Source organism: Anas acuta, chromosome 25 (assembly GCF_963932015.1).
Source record: "Anas acuta chromosome 25, bAnaAcu1.1, whole genome shotgun sequence".
NCBI classification, from domain to species: Eukaryota; Metazoa; Chordata; class Aves; order Anseriformes; family Anatidae; genus Anas; species Anas acuta.
Genome location: NC_089003.1, coordinates 5,058,664 through 5,073,478, shown reverse-complemented (window position 1 = coordinate 5,073,478; position 14,815 = coordinate 5,058,664). Strand labels below are relative to the sequence as shown.

Genomic DNA, 14,815 nt, shown 5'->3' with positions numbered 1-14,815 from the left:
CATCAGCATGGTATCCACATTATTCTTACCCTAAATCCCAAACACAGCGCACTACCAGCTACTAGGAGGAAAATTAACTCTATCCTAGCTGAAACCAGGACACAAGGGAAGAGGCACTGAAACTCAGCTCCTCTCTCCTGAGCACTACTTTTCCTCACATTGCAACGATCACCCTCTGTTATTGTCAATGTCAGGCCCCAAAAAGGACTATATCAGGACAGTTTGGATCTTTGGTTTAATTCAGGGTAACAATATTTGGAATGCCTCAGTGTGGCTTTCCATTGAGCACCATGTTCCTGTGAGCCCTTCCCATGGGCCCTGGGCCAGCAGCTTTGGTATGGAGGGCACCTTTTGCCTGAGTAGCAGCTGGCAATGCCAGAAAGCAGCTGGCAATGCCAGAGACATCCAGTCCTGTTGCATGCTTTCATTAAGGCCACAACCATTCGGAAGAGGGCACCCATGGCCAGTTAGTGCATGGCCCCCACCAGGGCACACAGGTAGTAACAGCGTAGGTCACAACTGGGCTTATAGAATCATAAAATATCCTGAGTTGGAAGGGAACCACAAGGATCATCAAGTCCAACTCCAGGCTCCATACAGGTCTACCCAAAACTTCAGACCATATGACTGAGAGCATAGTCCAAATGCTTCTTAAACTCTGACAGGCTTGGTGCTGTGACTACATCCCTGGGGAGCCTGTTCCAGTGCGCGAGTTCTAGTTCTCTCGGTGAAGAACCTCTTCCTGATATCCAACCTGAACCTCCCCTGTCACAGCTTGACTCCATTCCCTCAGGTCCTATTGCTGGTCACCAGAGAGAATAGATCGGCACCTGCCTCTCCACTCCCCCTCATGAGGAAGCTGTAGGCTGCGATGAGGTCTCCCCTCAGCCTCCTCTTTTCCAGGCTGAATAGGCCAAGTGACCTCAGCCGCTCCTTCTAAGTCTTCCCCTCTAGGTCCTTCACCATCCAAGTATCCCTTTTCTGGACACTCTCCAATAGTTTCACATACTTTCTATACTGTGGTGCCCAGAACTGCACATAGTACTCGAGGTGAGGCTGCACCAGCGCAGAGTAGAGCTGGACAATCACGTCCCTCGACCAACTAGCAGTGCTGTGCTTGATGCAACCCAGGATACAGTTGGCCCTTCCGGCTGCCAGGGCACACTGATGGTTCATATTCAGCTTGCTATCAACAACAACAACAACAACCACATCCTTCTGTGCAGGGCCGGTCTCTGTGGGGCTGGTTCTTTGGCTTCAGAGAACATAGGCAGGCTAGAGAAAGGGGCTGACCAGAACTGCATGATGGTGCAAAGGAGCAAAGAAAAGGGTTTTCCTCTTGGGCAGGAAGCACCCCAGGAATAATGCAGGGTGGGGGCCGGCTGCCAAGGAAACAGACCTGCAGGACAGGCTGTGGGGTGTTGGAGGCACTCAGCCGGACACGAGTCAGCAGCGCGCCCTTGCAGCAAAGGCAGCCAACGGCCTGCGGAGCTGGAGGCATCAGGGGGTGCCCCGCAGTGCGTGGGGACGGGCAGGTGGGGTGGGGGTGAGGCGGGGGCACAGCCACAGCCGGGCCGCGTGGGGGCGCTGCCGGTGCTTGGAAGTCCCCTTGCAGGGCCTGGAGTTAAACAGCACGGGCCCGAGCGAGCATCACAGCAGTCAGGTTTGGTTTCCTCCATCCTCTGTAGTTGTGTTTTAAGAGCTTGTTGTACAGGCTTTGTCCCAAGCCCAAATTCAGTACCTTTAGCACTGAGATGACGTCCTGGCAATACAACAAATATCTGCACTGGACACTGGACACTCTAATGACAGCTTTTGGAGTCCTGGATTTTGAAAAAAGGACTGAGTCGTTGAGGAGTTTGCTGCACTAGTCAGCGCTGTTGAAGGTCTGCCCTTGGTGCAGGATTCACTCCTGTCTGTGTGTGCAGAGGTGCTGACTGCTGAGCAGAGGGCCGTGGTGGGGCATCCTTCTCTGACAGCGTAAAAAAGTGTGGCTCTCCCTGGCGGAGGGGGCTTTGCAGCAGGCACTGTCAATGGAGATGTTTCCTTGCAGAGCCTTCCCCCTTGCCCAGGGCAGAGGTGAAGGATAACCAGACTGGCAGAGAAAGTAGGGCACCTGGGTCTAGGCACCTTTGCCTGTGCCTGGTCCTACCTCCATCCAGACAGCCCCTAGGGAAGAATAGGACAAGGGCAGCAGAAGGCATCTCTTCTCCATTGACAGCAGAGATGGATGCAGGCCTCTGTATCTGTCTGGGTTCTGGATGGCAGTGGGAAGCCACTGGGGACACTTGCCCCTTGCTGGGGCTGCCCCATTCAAGGAAGGGCAAAGAGAGGGAAGCATATAGTGGCCATGTTGGTGTCGTTTTGCCTTACCACTGACCGAGTGAAAAAACTGGTCTTCAGAAGCCTTCAGCTGACTGTGCAAGTGTGAAACTCGCAGTGCTGAACAACCTGTGCCCAGCCATAGAGAACCTGGGGCACAGCAAAGATTGGCTGGATTCCTTTCTGACTGCTTTAGCCACTAGTCCATCCCTCTCTTGAGAGCCTTGCTGGGGCAGAGGTGTGCCCCAAGGAGCAGCAGAAGGAGAGCTTTGCTCCACCCTCTGTGCTGGGGTTCAGAGGCTGCTTTGAGCTGGCAGAGGGAGAACTGAATTCACAAGCTTGAGCTCCCTCTTTCCGGACACTACGTGGGCATGCTGTGAAGGCTAGAGCGTGACATGGTCCTGCTTTTTCTGGCAGCCTTGTTGGCACTGTCAGACTTTGGTGAGATGTGACATTCAGGAGGGCAAGCTAGGGGGGAGATGGCATCCCATCATTTCTGGAGGGGAGAAATTGGAGTCCTGCCTCCCTGGAAGAACTGGAAGTGCTTTCTGTAGGGAGAGCAGGGGCTGCAGATGGGTACAGGAATCAGTCTGGGAGATGTCAGGAGCAATGAGTATACAAGGATGAATGAGCTTCTGCATGTTTGCTTTGCACATGCCTGGCAATCTTATATGCATTGTTCATAGGTATGGATGGTGAAAGAGAGGTTGCTGCTAGGGAACAGAACAGAACAGTAGATAGGAGCTTGTGCCCTCCTAAATGTGCCTAGATGTGCCTGGATGTGCCATCAGCATGAATGTAATCCTTGGTAGACCTGGAAAGAAAGCTAAGTTCGGTCAAGAACTGAGATGCTACATGAGGACAAAGCAAGGACACATCACATTGTGTGAAGTATGGAGTAAATGTTGCAGTAAAAAATAATGACATGAGGTACAGAAGGAATGGCTCATCTCTTGTGCTGCATGTGGGAAGAGAGACAAACTGTTAATAGAGCTGAGGGAGAAAGAGAGCAGATGGACTCAAAGCCTGGTGAGATACTGCTAAAAAGTAGGTAAGCTGACAGACTTGGGTATGGGAATAGCATCTGCAGAAAGAAGAGTGCATGTGTACTTAGCTCAGCATTTCACATCCCATGAAAAGGGAGATGGAGAGTGGGGACAGTGAGAAATTTGGTGAAATGATAGACACAGGAGAGAGGGAGAGAAGAGATACATCTTCAAGCAGTGATGAGATGCTGTTCTGGCTTTGCAGGTCATGCACAAGACTCTGTGGTGCAGTTTGCCCAAGAAACTGCCATCCAGGTGGGACACAATGCAACTCTGCACTGCAATTTCTCCACCAGCAGCTCTCTTCCCTATATCTTCTGGTACCAGCAGCGCCTGACCCAGTCCCCTCAGTTCTTGCTGCAGGTGAGCAAGTTCAAGCCTCATGTGCATTCTGAGAGGATCTCCTCTGTGCTCTCCATGGAGAACTCCCAGGTGCTTCTCCACGTGCAAGATGCCAAGCTCCAGGACAGCGCTGTCTACCTGTGTGCACTGAGCCCACACTGGTGCCCTCAGCTTTCAGCTTTATACAGGAAGGTGCGGGTGCTGTGAGGTGCAGTTCCCTCTCATCACAGTTTGCATGGAGCTCTGAGCTGAGCCTGCCCAGCAAGGACACCTGTGGCTTGTGGTGAGCCAGGTGTGAGTGGCAGCCCCTGCTCCTGATGCCTGGCAGTGTGGTTAGCATAACCAACAGTAAGGCAAATACCCAGAATGTGGAAGGGGGCTGTTAATGTGCACCTCTGCCTCCTTGTCTCTCCTCTTCACTGGCCCCAGTGTGTGGAGACAGCCATTGTTGAGGTGAGAAAGGGCATTGGTGTTATCAAGCCCTCAGTGCTGAGTCACCACGAGGGTGTGGGGAGCAGCTATTGAATGGGGGATTAAACCCATCAGTGTTATCAATACCCAGGTTCTGGGTTGGCAGGAGATGGTGACACCTTTTTGGGAATAGGGAAGAATAACAGCACAGCAAGCCCTGTCTATAAAATCAGGCAGCAGCAATTCCTAAGTGGGACTTAGTGCAGGACTGTTGTTGGAAGGCAAAGCCTGTGATCCCTGCTGGTCAGGGATGTATCCACCATTGTCTTTTTCCTCTGAGGACTGAGTGAGCGACTAGTGTTCATTTATGTAAAGCATGTTTCCAAGCTGTGAGTTTATCACATGGTGATAGGTGATCTGCAGAGGGTCTGTCCTGGTGACTAAATCTTATGTAACTGAGCCTCCTAAAAATGTAGTGCAACTCTACTCTGTGATAAACACTAGAAACTGTAGAAAGAACCTGCCTGTGTTCTGTAGTGTTGGGTGACAGAATTGTGAGTAGTCAGCAGGATCATTGTATTAGAATAATGAATGCTTCCCTTGACAAATGGGCCACACTGTGGAAGCATTTTCTTGGAAATGGATGGCAATATCCAAAGCAGGAAAGGCTAAGGTCAATAAGCCACCATCCAAATGCTGCAGGGAATTAACTAACTACATAGCAAGATTTGTAAGGTAAGGAAAGGGAAAAGGAAAGAAGGTGTTGGTTGTCAGATGCATTGTGGAAAATTAAGAAGGAATGGGCTGGAAGTTTAGAGGAAGAAAACAGAAGGTTGAAAAGGGAATTAGTTGACAAATAAAAATGCCTTCCGCCCATGCAGTACATCATTTTTTGGAGAAAGAATATTCACGCTGCCTGGAGGGTTTGAAAGGAACAGTTGGGGTCTGCAGGGTTTGGAGTGTCATTCCTGTGGGTGTCTGAGTCCTCCACCTTCACGATATGCTGAGGTATGGGGGAAGACAGTGCAATGGTCCCAATAGTTGCCAAGCCTGACAAGGTGTTAGTGGTGGTGATAGAGGGGGCCCAAGCATCAGGGAAGCCAAGACTGCCACGGATGTAGCCCTGGGTGGGTGCCCCCTGTGGTCTATCAGTGTGAGTGCAGGAGACCCACTGATCCCATATCCTTTTCCCTGCTGACTGCCCACCCCTACAGAATTGATTGTCCTTGTCCCCTCTGGGCTTTTAGTACCTCACACCCCATTAGAGCCAGGTTCCTGTTGCAAAAGCTAGGTTATCCTGCCAGAACAGGACACAGAATGAGACACTGGGCTGCTACACAGCATGGTTCCTCCCTTCTTTATGGGGATGTGGGAGAGAACCTGGGGTGTCATCTTGTCTCAGGGGAAATAGGAACATCCCCATGGCGCTGAAGATGCCAGAGGTAGATGCCACAAGCTCAGTGGGGAAAACTCCCCTGACATCTGCCGTTGCCAAACAGGGCGTGTGCAGAAGAGAAGGCAGTTGTAGCTGGGGAGGTGAGGACCCCATTAGGAAAGGAGATGAGCGCAGCCCCTTTCCCTGATGTCGCCCCCCCGTGCTCCCAGGGCTACTCATTGTGAAAATCCTCAATGGTTGCTCCTGCTGGAAGGGGGAGAAACCCCAAGGAGCATTTTGGGCACAGTCAGAACAAATCACTTCTCATTGCTGCGTCTTCCCTTGTTCCCCCAACAGAGTCATTTCCGGCAGCTCTGTTCTCTTGGGGCTGGGAGGTGCTTTTCTGACTCTCTCTCCCGCAGCAAACAGGAAGGTCGGTCTCAGCATGCAGCGTGGGTATCTCATCCTCACTGCTTTCCTGGGGCAACTGCTGGGTAAGTGCTGGCTTTCAATCAAGGCATAAATCTTCTTTCCCCAGGAAGCTCTCATCAGCATTACCTCATTTATGTGGGGAACATATCTTGATTCACAGGGAAATGCTGTTTTCCTCCCATTTTTGACTCTGCACCACTTCTCTCAAGATGCTGTTATTCTTGGAAATGAAAAGACAGAGAGGAGAGTCCCGAATCCCATCTCCTGTTTCTCTCATCCTTTCAGTCCATTTCTCTCTGCCTTTCTCCTCTATTCCACCTACTGTAACCAGAGGAGATTGCAGCAGTCTCTGCAGTCCCACATTTCTCCCTTTCCTATGGAAAGAAGCAAGATCCTGTCCAAGTGGATACAGGGACAATTAAGCTCTTCTCTCTTGAACATTACCAGTGTGTCCAGTCTGTCTTCTGCATGATGTGTTCCTGCCATGTCCTCCAATGTCCTCCCACTTGTCAGCACAGCCAAGGCTCCCTCCTGACACCACTCACCTCAGCTTTGTGTGTACAAATGGGCCTTGGAGCCCCCAAGGATGACTGGGATGAGGAAGCAGGTTGAACCTTTTCCCAGAAGCTGCATAGGCCCCTCAACCTGCTGGAGGGTGTTGTGTATGTGGGTGACAGACAGTGCCCTGGTCCTCTGGGCAGAAGGAGAGCAGGCAGGAGGAGCAGCCACATAGCACAGCTCTCCTCAGGGTCCGCTCTGTCCAGGGAGCTCTGAGCTCTGTCCCCAAACCACCTTGCTGTGCCCAGGCCTTGGGATCTTTCTGCCCAGCAAAGGACAGGAGCCTTATCCCCCACAGGTCTGAATCAACTCTTGTTTGGTGGCCTGGAGGCTTCCCTGCAGAGCTATTGACCTTCTGTTTCTTCCAGAAACCATGGGACAGGTGTCTGTCACCCAGGAAGAAGGACAAGTCTCCGTGGAGCAGAGAAACACCTTCCAGACCAATTGCACGTACCAGAGCTCCAACTTTTATGGTTTGTTCTGGTACCAGCAGAAGAAGGGACAAGCCCCTCAACGGATTTCCTATCAAGCAGGAGCAGGCACCAAGCAGAACGGCCGTTTTACCACAGAGCTGAACACTTCAGATAAATCCAGCGTTCTGCAGCTGAAGGAAGTCGAGCTCTCTGACAGCGCCTTGTACCTCTGTGCTGTGAGTGACACCCTGGTGCAGGGAGCTGCCTTGGCTGAGCAACAACACCGTTGAGGGAGGGGATATGTCTGTGTAAGGCAGACCTTTGGGATGGGGCCCTCAGTTCTCCCCTGGCAGTACTACTTCCCCTGTTCACCCCAAGATCTGACAGCCATATCCCCTTTCCCAAAGTGGCTGGTGTCTGTGGCTGTGGAGAGAGGGCTGACCCTGACTGGATGACCTGGACCTCAGTTTTAATCCTTTCCTGGGCTCCCAGAGTAAAGCAGTCTTCTGGCAACCAGGACTTGCCCAGTGGTTGCTCTCAGCCTCTCAGTCCCAGGGTGAGTAAATTCCTGCCAGCCCATGACTAAGTAGCTTGCTTCAAGCCCTAGCTATCCCAGCCCAGAGACCCCTAGAAGAAGTTCTATTTGAGATTTGCATGGTTCCTCTCTCTCTTTAATGAGTCAGTAAATGACCTGGTTTTGCATCCCAGCCACCAAGTTATCTCCAGACCTTCAGCCAGCCCATGTGCAAGGCCTGTGCCTGAGGGATTGAACAAAACACATAGAATATCCCTGATTGCCAAATGCTCAAGAGCTCTCCGTGTTCATCACAGTAAGCAATCATATCGAGATATAAATAAAGACTTACAACATGCTGGGGTCATTGCTGTCTCTTCAAGAGAGCTGGCAAAATCTATCATCCACATCTGCTGCACAGGGAGCAGTATCGTAGTGACCAGCTCCCATGGTAGTAGGGGATTGCATGTCTGAGACAAGCCAGGTGTCCTGCAGGCTGCAAATGCTGAGACCAGGCAGGAGAAACATGGCTGTGCTGATGAAGCCTCCTCTGTCTTACAAACCATACTTAATGTGGTGTTTTTATGTCCTCAGACTCAAGGAAGGTCTTCTGTCTGCTTGCAAGAGCAAGAAGCAAAGCAACCCAGAAAGAAAAGTTTAGCCCAGTGATCCCCCTTGTGCCAGACAGATGCTCAGCTTAGTGGATGTTTCATTGAAGCTCAGCTCCCTGGTGCAAACACAGCAGCAGCATGCACCCACAGTTTTCTCTGCTTGCAAAGAATACTTTCCAAGATCTTCAGCTAATGGTTAAATTACCTCTAACAGTGTGGTTTGACTTTCAAAGCAAGCAACAAAGAGTAGGGCAATTAAGAAACCTATGTCCCGAGGAATTACCAGTCCTGTATTGAGTTGCAACGCAGGATAGCCATTCCAGGGCAATGGGCCATCCCAACAAACCAGAAATGTTTGTCAGAGCTCTGCCTGGAACTCTTTCCCATAGTCTACCTCACATCTCAGCCGTGGCAGGGAAAGACCTTCACCTCGGTTAAACTGGTTACTTTTTCTTGCAGCTGCAGCTGATTTCATTCCTCTTACACCAGGAAAGACAAATAGTTTACCCCAGCACACTTTGGATCCTCCCTCTTGCCTGCATGGTTGATTCCTTCTGGACATGACGAAGCTGTACCAAGCAGAGCCATACGTGGAATCCTAAGAAAACAGTGCTGTAATCAAGCAAGAACAAGGCACCCTGCTGATGGGAGCTGTTACAGATGTAACCTGTCTGTAATGAGAAAGTGCTGACATTAGATGGCAGTTAAGTACTGACAGGAAAAATGTCTGCCAGCTATGGAACTGGTCCTGAGCATCCTTGAAGTAAAGCTGAGCACTGGAGAACTTGCAGACATACTGAAGTTACCCTCAACAAAGGCAAAAGAAGAAACACAGGAACAACGTCTTTCCTGAGAAGGAGCAAAACTGTGCAGAGAGGGCGGACCCTGACTGGCTGACCTGATCCACAGCAGGCATTTTTTTTCCTCTTCCAGGGCTGCCAGATCCTGCTTGGAATCAGGACTCCCTGCAGGGGCTTGCTCTCAGCAAATTCCTGCCAGCCCATGACTAAGCAGCTTGCTTCAAGCCTTCGTCGACAGTCCAGCCTAGAGACAGTTAGAAGTTCCAACAGGGATTTACAGGGTTCTTCTCTCTTTTTAATGAGTCAGTGAATGAACTGGATTTGCATCCCAGCCACCAGGTTATCTCCAGACCTTCAGCCAGCCTGTGTGCAAAGCCTATGCCTGAGGGACAGAACAAAACACATAGAGCAACCCTGACTGCCAAAGGCCCTAAAGCACTCCATGTTCATCACAATAAGCAAGCAGAGGAAGACATAAAGACTTACAACCCCGTGGGGTCATTGATGTCTCTTCAGGGGAGCTGAGGAAATCATCCACATCTGCTGCACAGGGAGAAGTGTCATAGCGACCAGCTCCCACGGCAGTAGGGTATTGCATGTTTGGGCCAAGCCGGGCATCCTGCAGGCTGCAAAAGCTTAGCCTGGGCAGAAGAAAAATGTCTGTGCTGATGAAGCTTCCTCCATCTCACAAACCATGATGAATGTAGTGTTTTGGTGTCCTCAGACATCAAAAGAGCAAGAAGCAAAGCAACCCAGAGAAAGAAAAGCTCAACCCAGGCAGCTACCAGCAGGGGGTATCAATGGGCCCTCTTTCCTCTGTGCTCTAAGTGAAGTCAGGATGACTGTCAGGCTTGTCTCAGCAGGGGTCTAATCAACCCCCTGGAATCAAAGCCCCAAGGAGTCTCTGGGGACATTAAACACCTCTGTATTAACAGTGCCTTCCCTCCTGTTCTTGCCTGGGATTGTGGACTGGCAGTCTTGGTACCATATGTCCTGTACCTGCTCAGTCTCCCTGGAACCAACCGTGCCTGGAGTGCTGCTCTCTTCTCCAAGGGTTTGTGTGTCCTTTCTTTCCTTAGCACAGAAGAGGCTCCTCAAGGGAAATGCCTCCATGAACAACTGCTGCAGAAACTCCCCCCACAGGGACAGGCATAGTGCCTCACTATAAAGTCAGTGGCTTAAGACAAAGGAGAAGGTGCAGAAAGAGCCTCTGCCCTGGAAATCTTCTCCCCATGCACCTCTGCACAAGGCAGCTTTTGCCATTTTCTGTTCAAAAAGCTCATGGTCCATTCAGATCCATGGGCTCTTCTCCATACCAAGGGCTGGAAGAAACAGGACAGAGACTCACCTGAGCCTGGAAGTTCCATGCAAAAAGCTTCTTTGTCTTCTGACTTCTCCCCAGAGCTCTGGTAGAACGGACCTTCCCTCAGTGGGTATGTCAAGAGAACATAACGGTGCTGGCACACAACTTCAGCAAGATTCAGATTCCCCTTGCCCACAAGGAGCAGGGGATCCCTGAGTGGGGAGAAGCATAGGAGATAATCCGTTGTTTTCTTGTACTTTAAACAGTTCTCTGTGACTTTGTCCACAACTGTATCTCCAAGGGGCAGTGCCTGAAAAAAAGCCTCATTTTCATCTGCCTTACTGTCATATTACTCTGGGAAGGATGAAAGGCCCTCTCCCATGCTCATCATATCCCCTGCCAATGGGGATATGAAGAAAGAAATGAATAATATGAATAAGATAAGAATATGAAGAAAGGCAATGCCCTTCTTCCTTGGTAACATGAGACCACCATGAAAAGGCTCAGGTGGAGGCAAAGGGTTGGATGCAGAAAATGTTAATGACTCTGACAAGGGAGATGGGGTCACTTCTAGAGTAGGCTGTCAGTGCAAACAGAACCAGGAGGTGCCAGAAATCTGTGCCCATCACCCATTGCAGAGATCCCACAGGACATCCATCTGCCTCCCTACAGAGGGAGAGGGGCCAGCAGGTCCCCCAGAATGGGTATGGGTGGCATTATGGCCCAGAAGAACAGAAGAGTGGGAAGATAGTGGAGAGAGTAAAAGACATGGAAGATAGGCTTTGGCCATATTTTCAGAGAGCTCCATCTCCCTTCCTTTTGAGAGGGGACACTGGATGCTCAGCCTCTCAGACATCATTGGCCAGAAGTTCTGTCCTCAGTCTGTCATCACCTTCTGGGTTCCCAGGAGTCCTCATGTGGTGTGTCACCAGTACCTTTAGCAGGGGGGGGCGCTATCTGCCATAGTAGTGGTTGGAAATGCCAGAAAGGTCACAGCACCCAAAGGTGATGGGGACTCTGTCACAGCTGAGGATGCTTCAATCAGCAGTGGAGATGGAGGGTCCCACAATGGTGTTCTGTGGGTAAGAACTGAGGATGGAGCCAGGCAGAGCCACGATCAAAGGAGAGGGCTGTATGATGACAATGGAGTTCTGTCACTGCCTGACACAGGACTCATTGCAGCTGCTGGCCAGTGGGATTGGGCTAGCATGGCAGGCACTGGTCATAGCAGAACATGTCAGGGGGCAGGAGGTGCAGCTGGGAGAGAGGGCAGAGAGGAAGCAGAGCACAGCGACATGTGGGGAGCAAAATGTCTTCATCAAGACATGATCCGAAAAGAGTGGCCAGGACCAACAAGGCTCCTGCATCTCTCTTAGATGACAATCCATCTCATCCAGGTCCCACATGGTCTGAGTCACACCTTTCCCAGTCACTCTCTCATGACCACCATCACCAGGACCCATCATAACACATATTGGCATTAGTTGAAAAGTACATGTGAAAGGGCTTCAGACACACTAGGTTCCCAAGAAGAAGGAGATGAGGGGGTCAAGGAGCAGGATTGGCTTTTCTGGTGGCCTTGCACTGCCCTAGGACCAGAGGTAGCCTCCACAGAAGTGATACTTTTCTGGGTGTTTGTGATGAATGGAAAACCTCCCACATACATGTAATGATGTGGGCTGTGGAGCTGTTTCCTGGATTATGTCATACCCATTCCCTTTTAGAAGCTTCTGCTGAGTACTGGGATGGACAGGCTTTTTGAGCCAGGATTTCTGAGCCAGGACTGAGTCAGTGGTGGCAGAGGACTCAGATCAAGTGCCAGATGGGTCCAGCACAGGCAAGTGGTGCTTGCCTGCGGCACTTTGGTGGTGTTGTATGTGGCTGCAGTAACAGGAAGGGGCCCAGCTGCTCCCAGACCTGCGATCCTTGCCTGGTCACCCAAGGGCTTCCCTGCATGTGGATGTGCCATGTCTTCCTGTCTTCCTCTTTCCCTCCCATCCAACTTCCTCCAACAGCCCTATGGGGCTGGTTTCTAGGCAGGTGGACTGCACTGTGGGGTTTCCCTTCTCTTCCTCCTAAAGCTGCCCTCTGGAGAAATGGGTTGACATCCTTGGATTCCTCTCTCTGGGCAGTCCCTGCGCATCCCCATACTGTGCTGTCCTATCCTCTGGAGCCTTGTCCTGTTCAGAGTGCCACAGCCCTGCTCTGCCAGAAAGGTCCCCAGCATCTCCTCTGTCAGCTGCCTTTGGCCTCTGCTCCTACCCCATTGGGAATGTGTGCACACGCATGTGGAGCAGACCCCTTGTGAACCCATCAGAGGCACTGAGTGTGCACATGTACCTGATGTCTGCATGTGCACACATGCATGGCCTCGTGTTCCTGTGTATGTGGTGTTTGTGCCTGCATTTTTCAGGGCATCTATGGAACTGTGTGTGCATGCATGCACATGCATGTTTGCATGTGTCCATGGATCTGTGTGTGAAATGTGTATATATTCTTGGTATATGCTAGTGCAATGTGTATGTAATTCTCCTGATCCTAGGCATGTGTCCAGACTGTCCCAGTACCTATAGTGTTATGTCTGTGTGGTGTGCCAGGTGCTGGTTCAGCCTCAGCCCCTGGTAATCTGAGGATATGTGTTCAGGGCTGGAGTGCTTGGGTCTGCCTGTGGAGGGTCCCAAGCTTTGGCCAAGTGCCTCCCAGCACTCATCTGTTTCTGAGGCCATCCTGCCTCCTGAAACAGGTAAAAACACAGTTCCATGAGTCTCAGCTGGCTCCCTGGGGATGAAATAGCCTTTATTTTCAGAGAGGCCTTTGTCTGATTCTGCAGCTACTGGGAGAGTAGGGCATGCCTGGAGAGATGAGGATAAAGGGAGGTGGTGACACTCGGTCTGGGGAAAATGGCTTCAACAAAGCATCACTGACACTGTAAGAGTCCTGTGACATCTAGGATGTGCAACACCATCCCAATATGGCCTTGTCATCATACCCCAAAGGAAACCTCACATGAGATGTTTCTCAGCAGCAGGCCTTCCTCGTTATTCAGGCTTAGCTGAAGTGCAGTAGACCTTTCTCCACAGCCCCATAGTATACAGGAAAGCAGGGAAATTCCATCATCACTTTCCATCAACTTAAAAATCTCTTTGAAACCTTGGCAATTAATTTCTATAAAATATTCCAATTTTTTCAGACCTACTTGGTAATTGGAAACTGCTTTGAGATAAGAGGGCAGAAACAGGGAAAAAAATGAATCTGGACTTGACAGACTGTAATTTGTAGATGACTTCTGGAAGGGTCATGAAAAAAAAGTGTGTAGATGTATACCTGGAGAAGGATGGATAGATGTTTGTATGGTTGTCTATATAGAAGGAGACTGTGAAGTAGAGAGGAAAGGTGGAGGGAGAATGAGAGTGGCAGTGATCAGGAGAGGCCGTGAGAAAAGCCACTTAGGCTAGGAAAAGTTTTTTTTTGTGGATGTTTACTACTGCTCTTATTGCAGCATAAAACTTCACTCTGACATCATCTCCTGAAATCTTAGAGCCATGGCAAAGGAGATCAGGACTTTTGGGACTGAATTCATTCTCCTGAGCTCAACAGAAAATTGCAGCTGGAACATCGCCCTTTTGATCATTATATTCTCCACCTTTCTCCTAATCCTGATGGGAATGATCTCCTCTTTGTCGCTGGGGGGAGTGCCCAGCACATGAGGATCCCAATGTACTTCTTCCTCAGCCTGCTCACCTTCTTGGAGAGCTGGTATACCATTACCATTTCTCCCAAAACACTGGAGACTTTCCATGTCTTCAGGAGAAATAAACTTTTGTGTTTCCAGCTGCCTATTACAGTTATTTTTCCACTTCTTCTGGATATCACTAAATTTCTCATCTTCTCAATATTGAGCTCTGATTGCCACACACAAGGCATTGCATTACATCTCAGTCGTGAGAAAGAAACTCTGCTTCCTCCTCTCCTTAGGAGCATGGATGCAGAGTGGATACCAGGAACACTATTGTCTGTTTCTGCTGTGGTGGTGGGCCTCTTCTGAGCCTGGCCTGGGGAGTACAATGCTAGGCGAGAACCTTGAATGTATCCTTTCTGCCCTCATCATCTGAAGTATGCTACTTTTCATGGCAGACTCCTACATCTGCATCATCTTTGCCATTCTCCCTGTTCCATAGTCTTTCACTCACTACAAGGCATTCACTTCTTCTGCCTCCCATCCCACCACAGTTCTGATTCTTTGAAGATCTTTCTGTCAATATTTATACTTTACTAAGCAGTCCATGGCAACTGACACTAGCATGGTTCAGGCACTGAAAAAGGCTCCACAGGGAAGTGGATAAAGCATCAAGCCTTTTGGGCTTCAAGAAGTGCTTGGAGCTTCTCATCAGCCAGCAACCCCAGGTCCTTCCCCTCAGAGCTGCTCTCCATACAGCCTATAGATGTGCTTGGCATCGACTGACCCAGATGCAGGACCTTACACTTGGCCTTTGTTGAACCTCATGAGGTTCGCACAGGCCCACCTCTCAAGCCTGTCAAGGTCCCTCTGAATGACATCCCTGCCCTTCAGCGTGTTGTCCGCACCACACAGCTCGGTGTCATTGGGAAGCTTGTTAAGATACACTCAATTTCACTGTCCATGTCACTGACAAAGATATTTAAGAGTACCAGTCCCAGTACTGACCCCT

The 14,815-nt window shown here is 50.3% G+C and overlaps 1 long non-coding RNA gene and 1 gene segment (V, D, J or C); both read left to right on the top strand.

Annotated features, from left to right (window-relative positions):
• Positions 1-2,275: 2,275 nt before the first annotated feature.
• On the top strand, positions 2,276-3,853 carry LOC137844387 (uncharacterized). Its single transcript, XR_011089890.1, has 3 exons — positions 2,276-2,763; positions 3,574-3,623; positions 3,720-3,853. It is a non-coding gene; the product is annotated as an uncharacterized lncRNA (long non-coding RNA).
• A 1,621-nt stretch (positions 3,854-5,474) lies between these two features.
• Positions 5,475-8,203, top strand: LOC137844379 (T cell receptor alpha variable 1-1-like). The segment is given in 3 exon segments: positions 5,475-5,990; positions 6,855-7,135; positions 8,008-8,203. Coding segments are annotated over 3 exon segments (405 nt in total).
• The last annotated feature ends 6,612 nt before the right edge of the window (positions 8,204-14,815 follow it).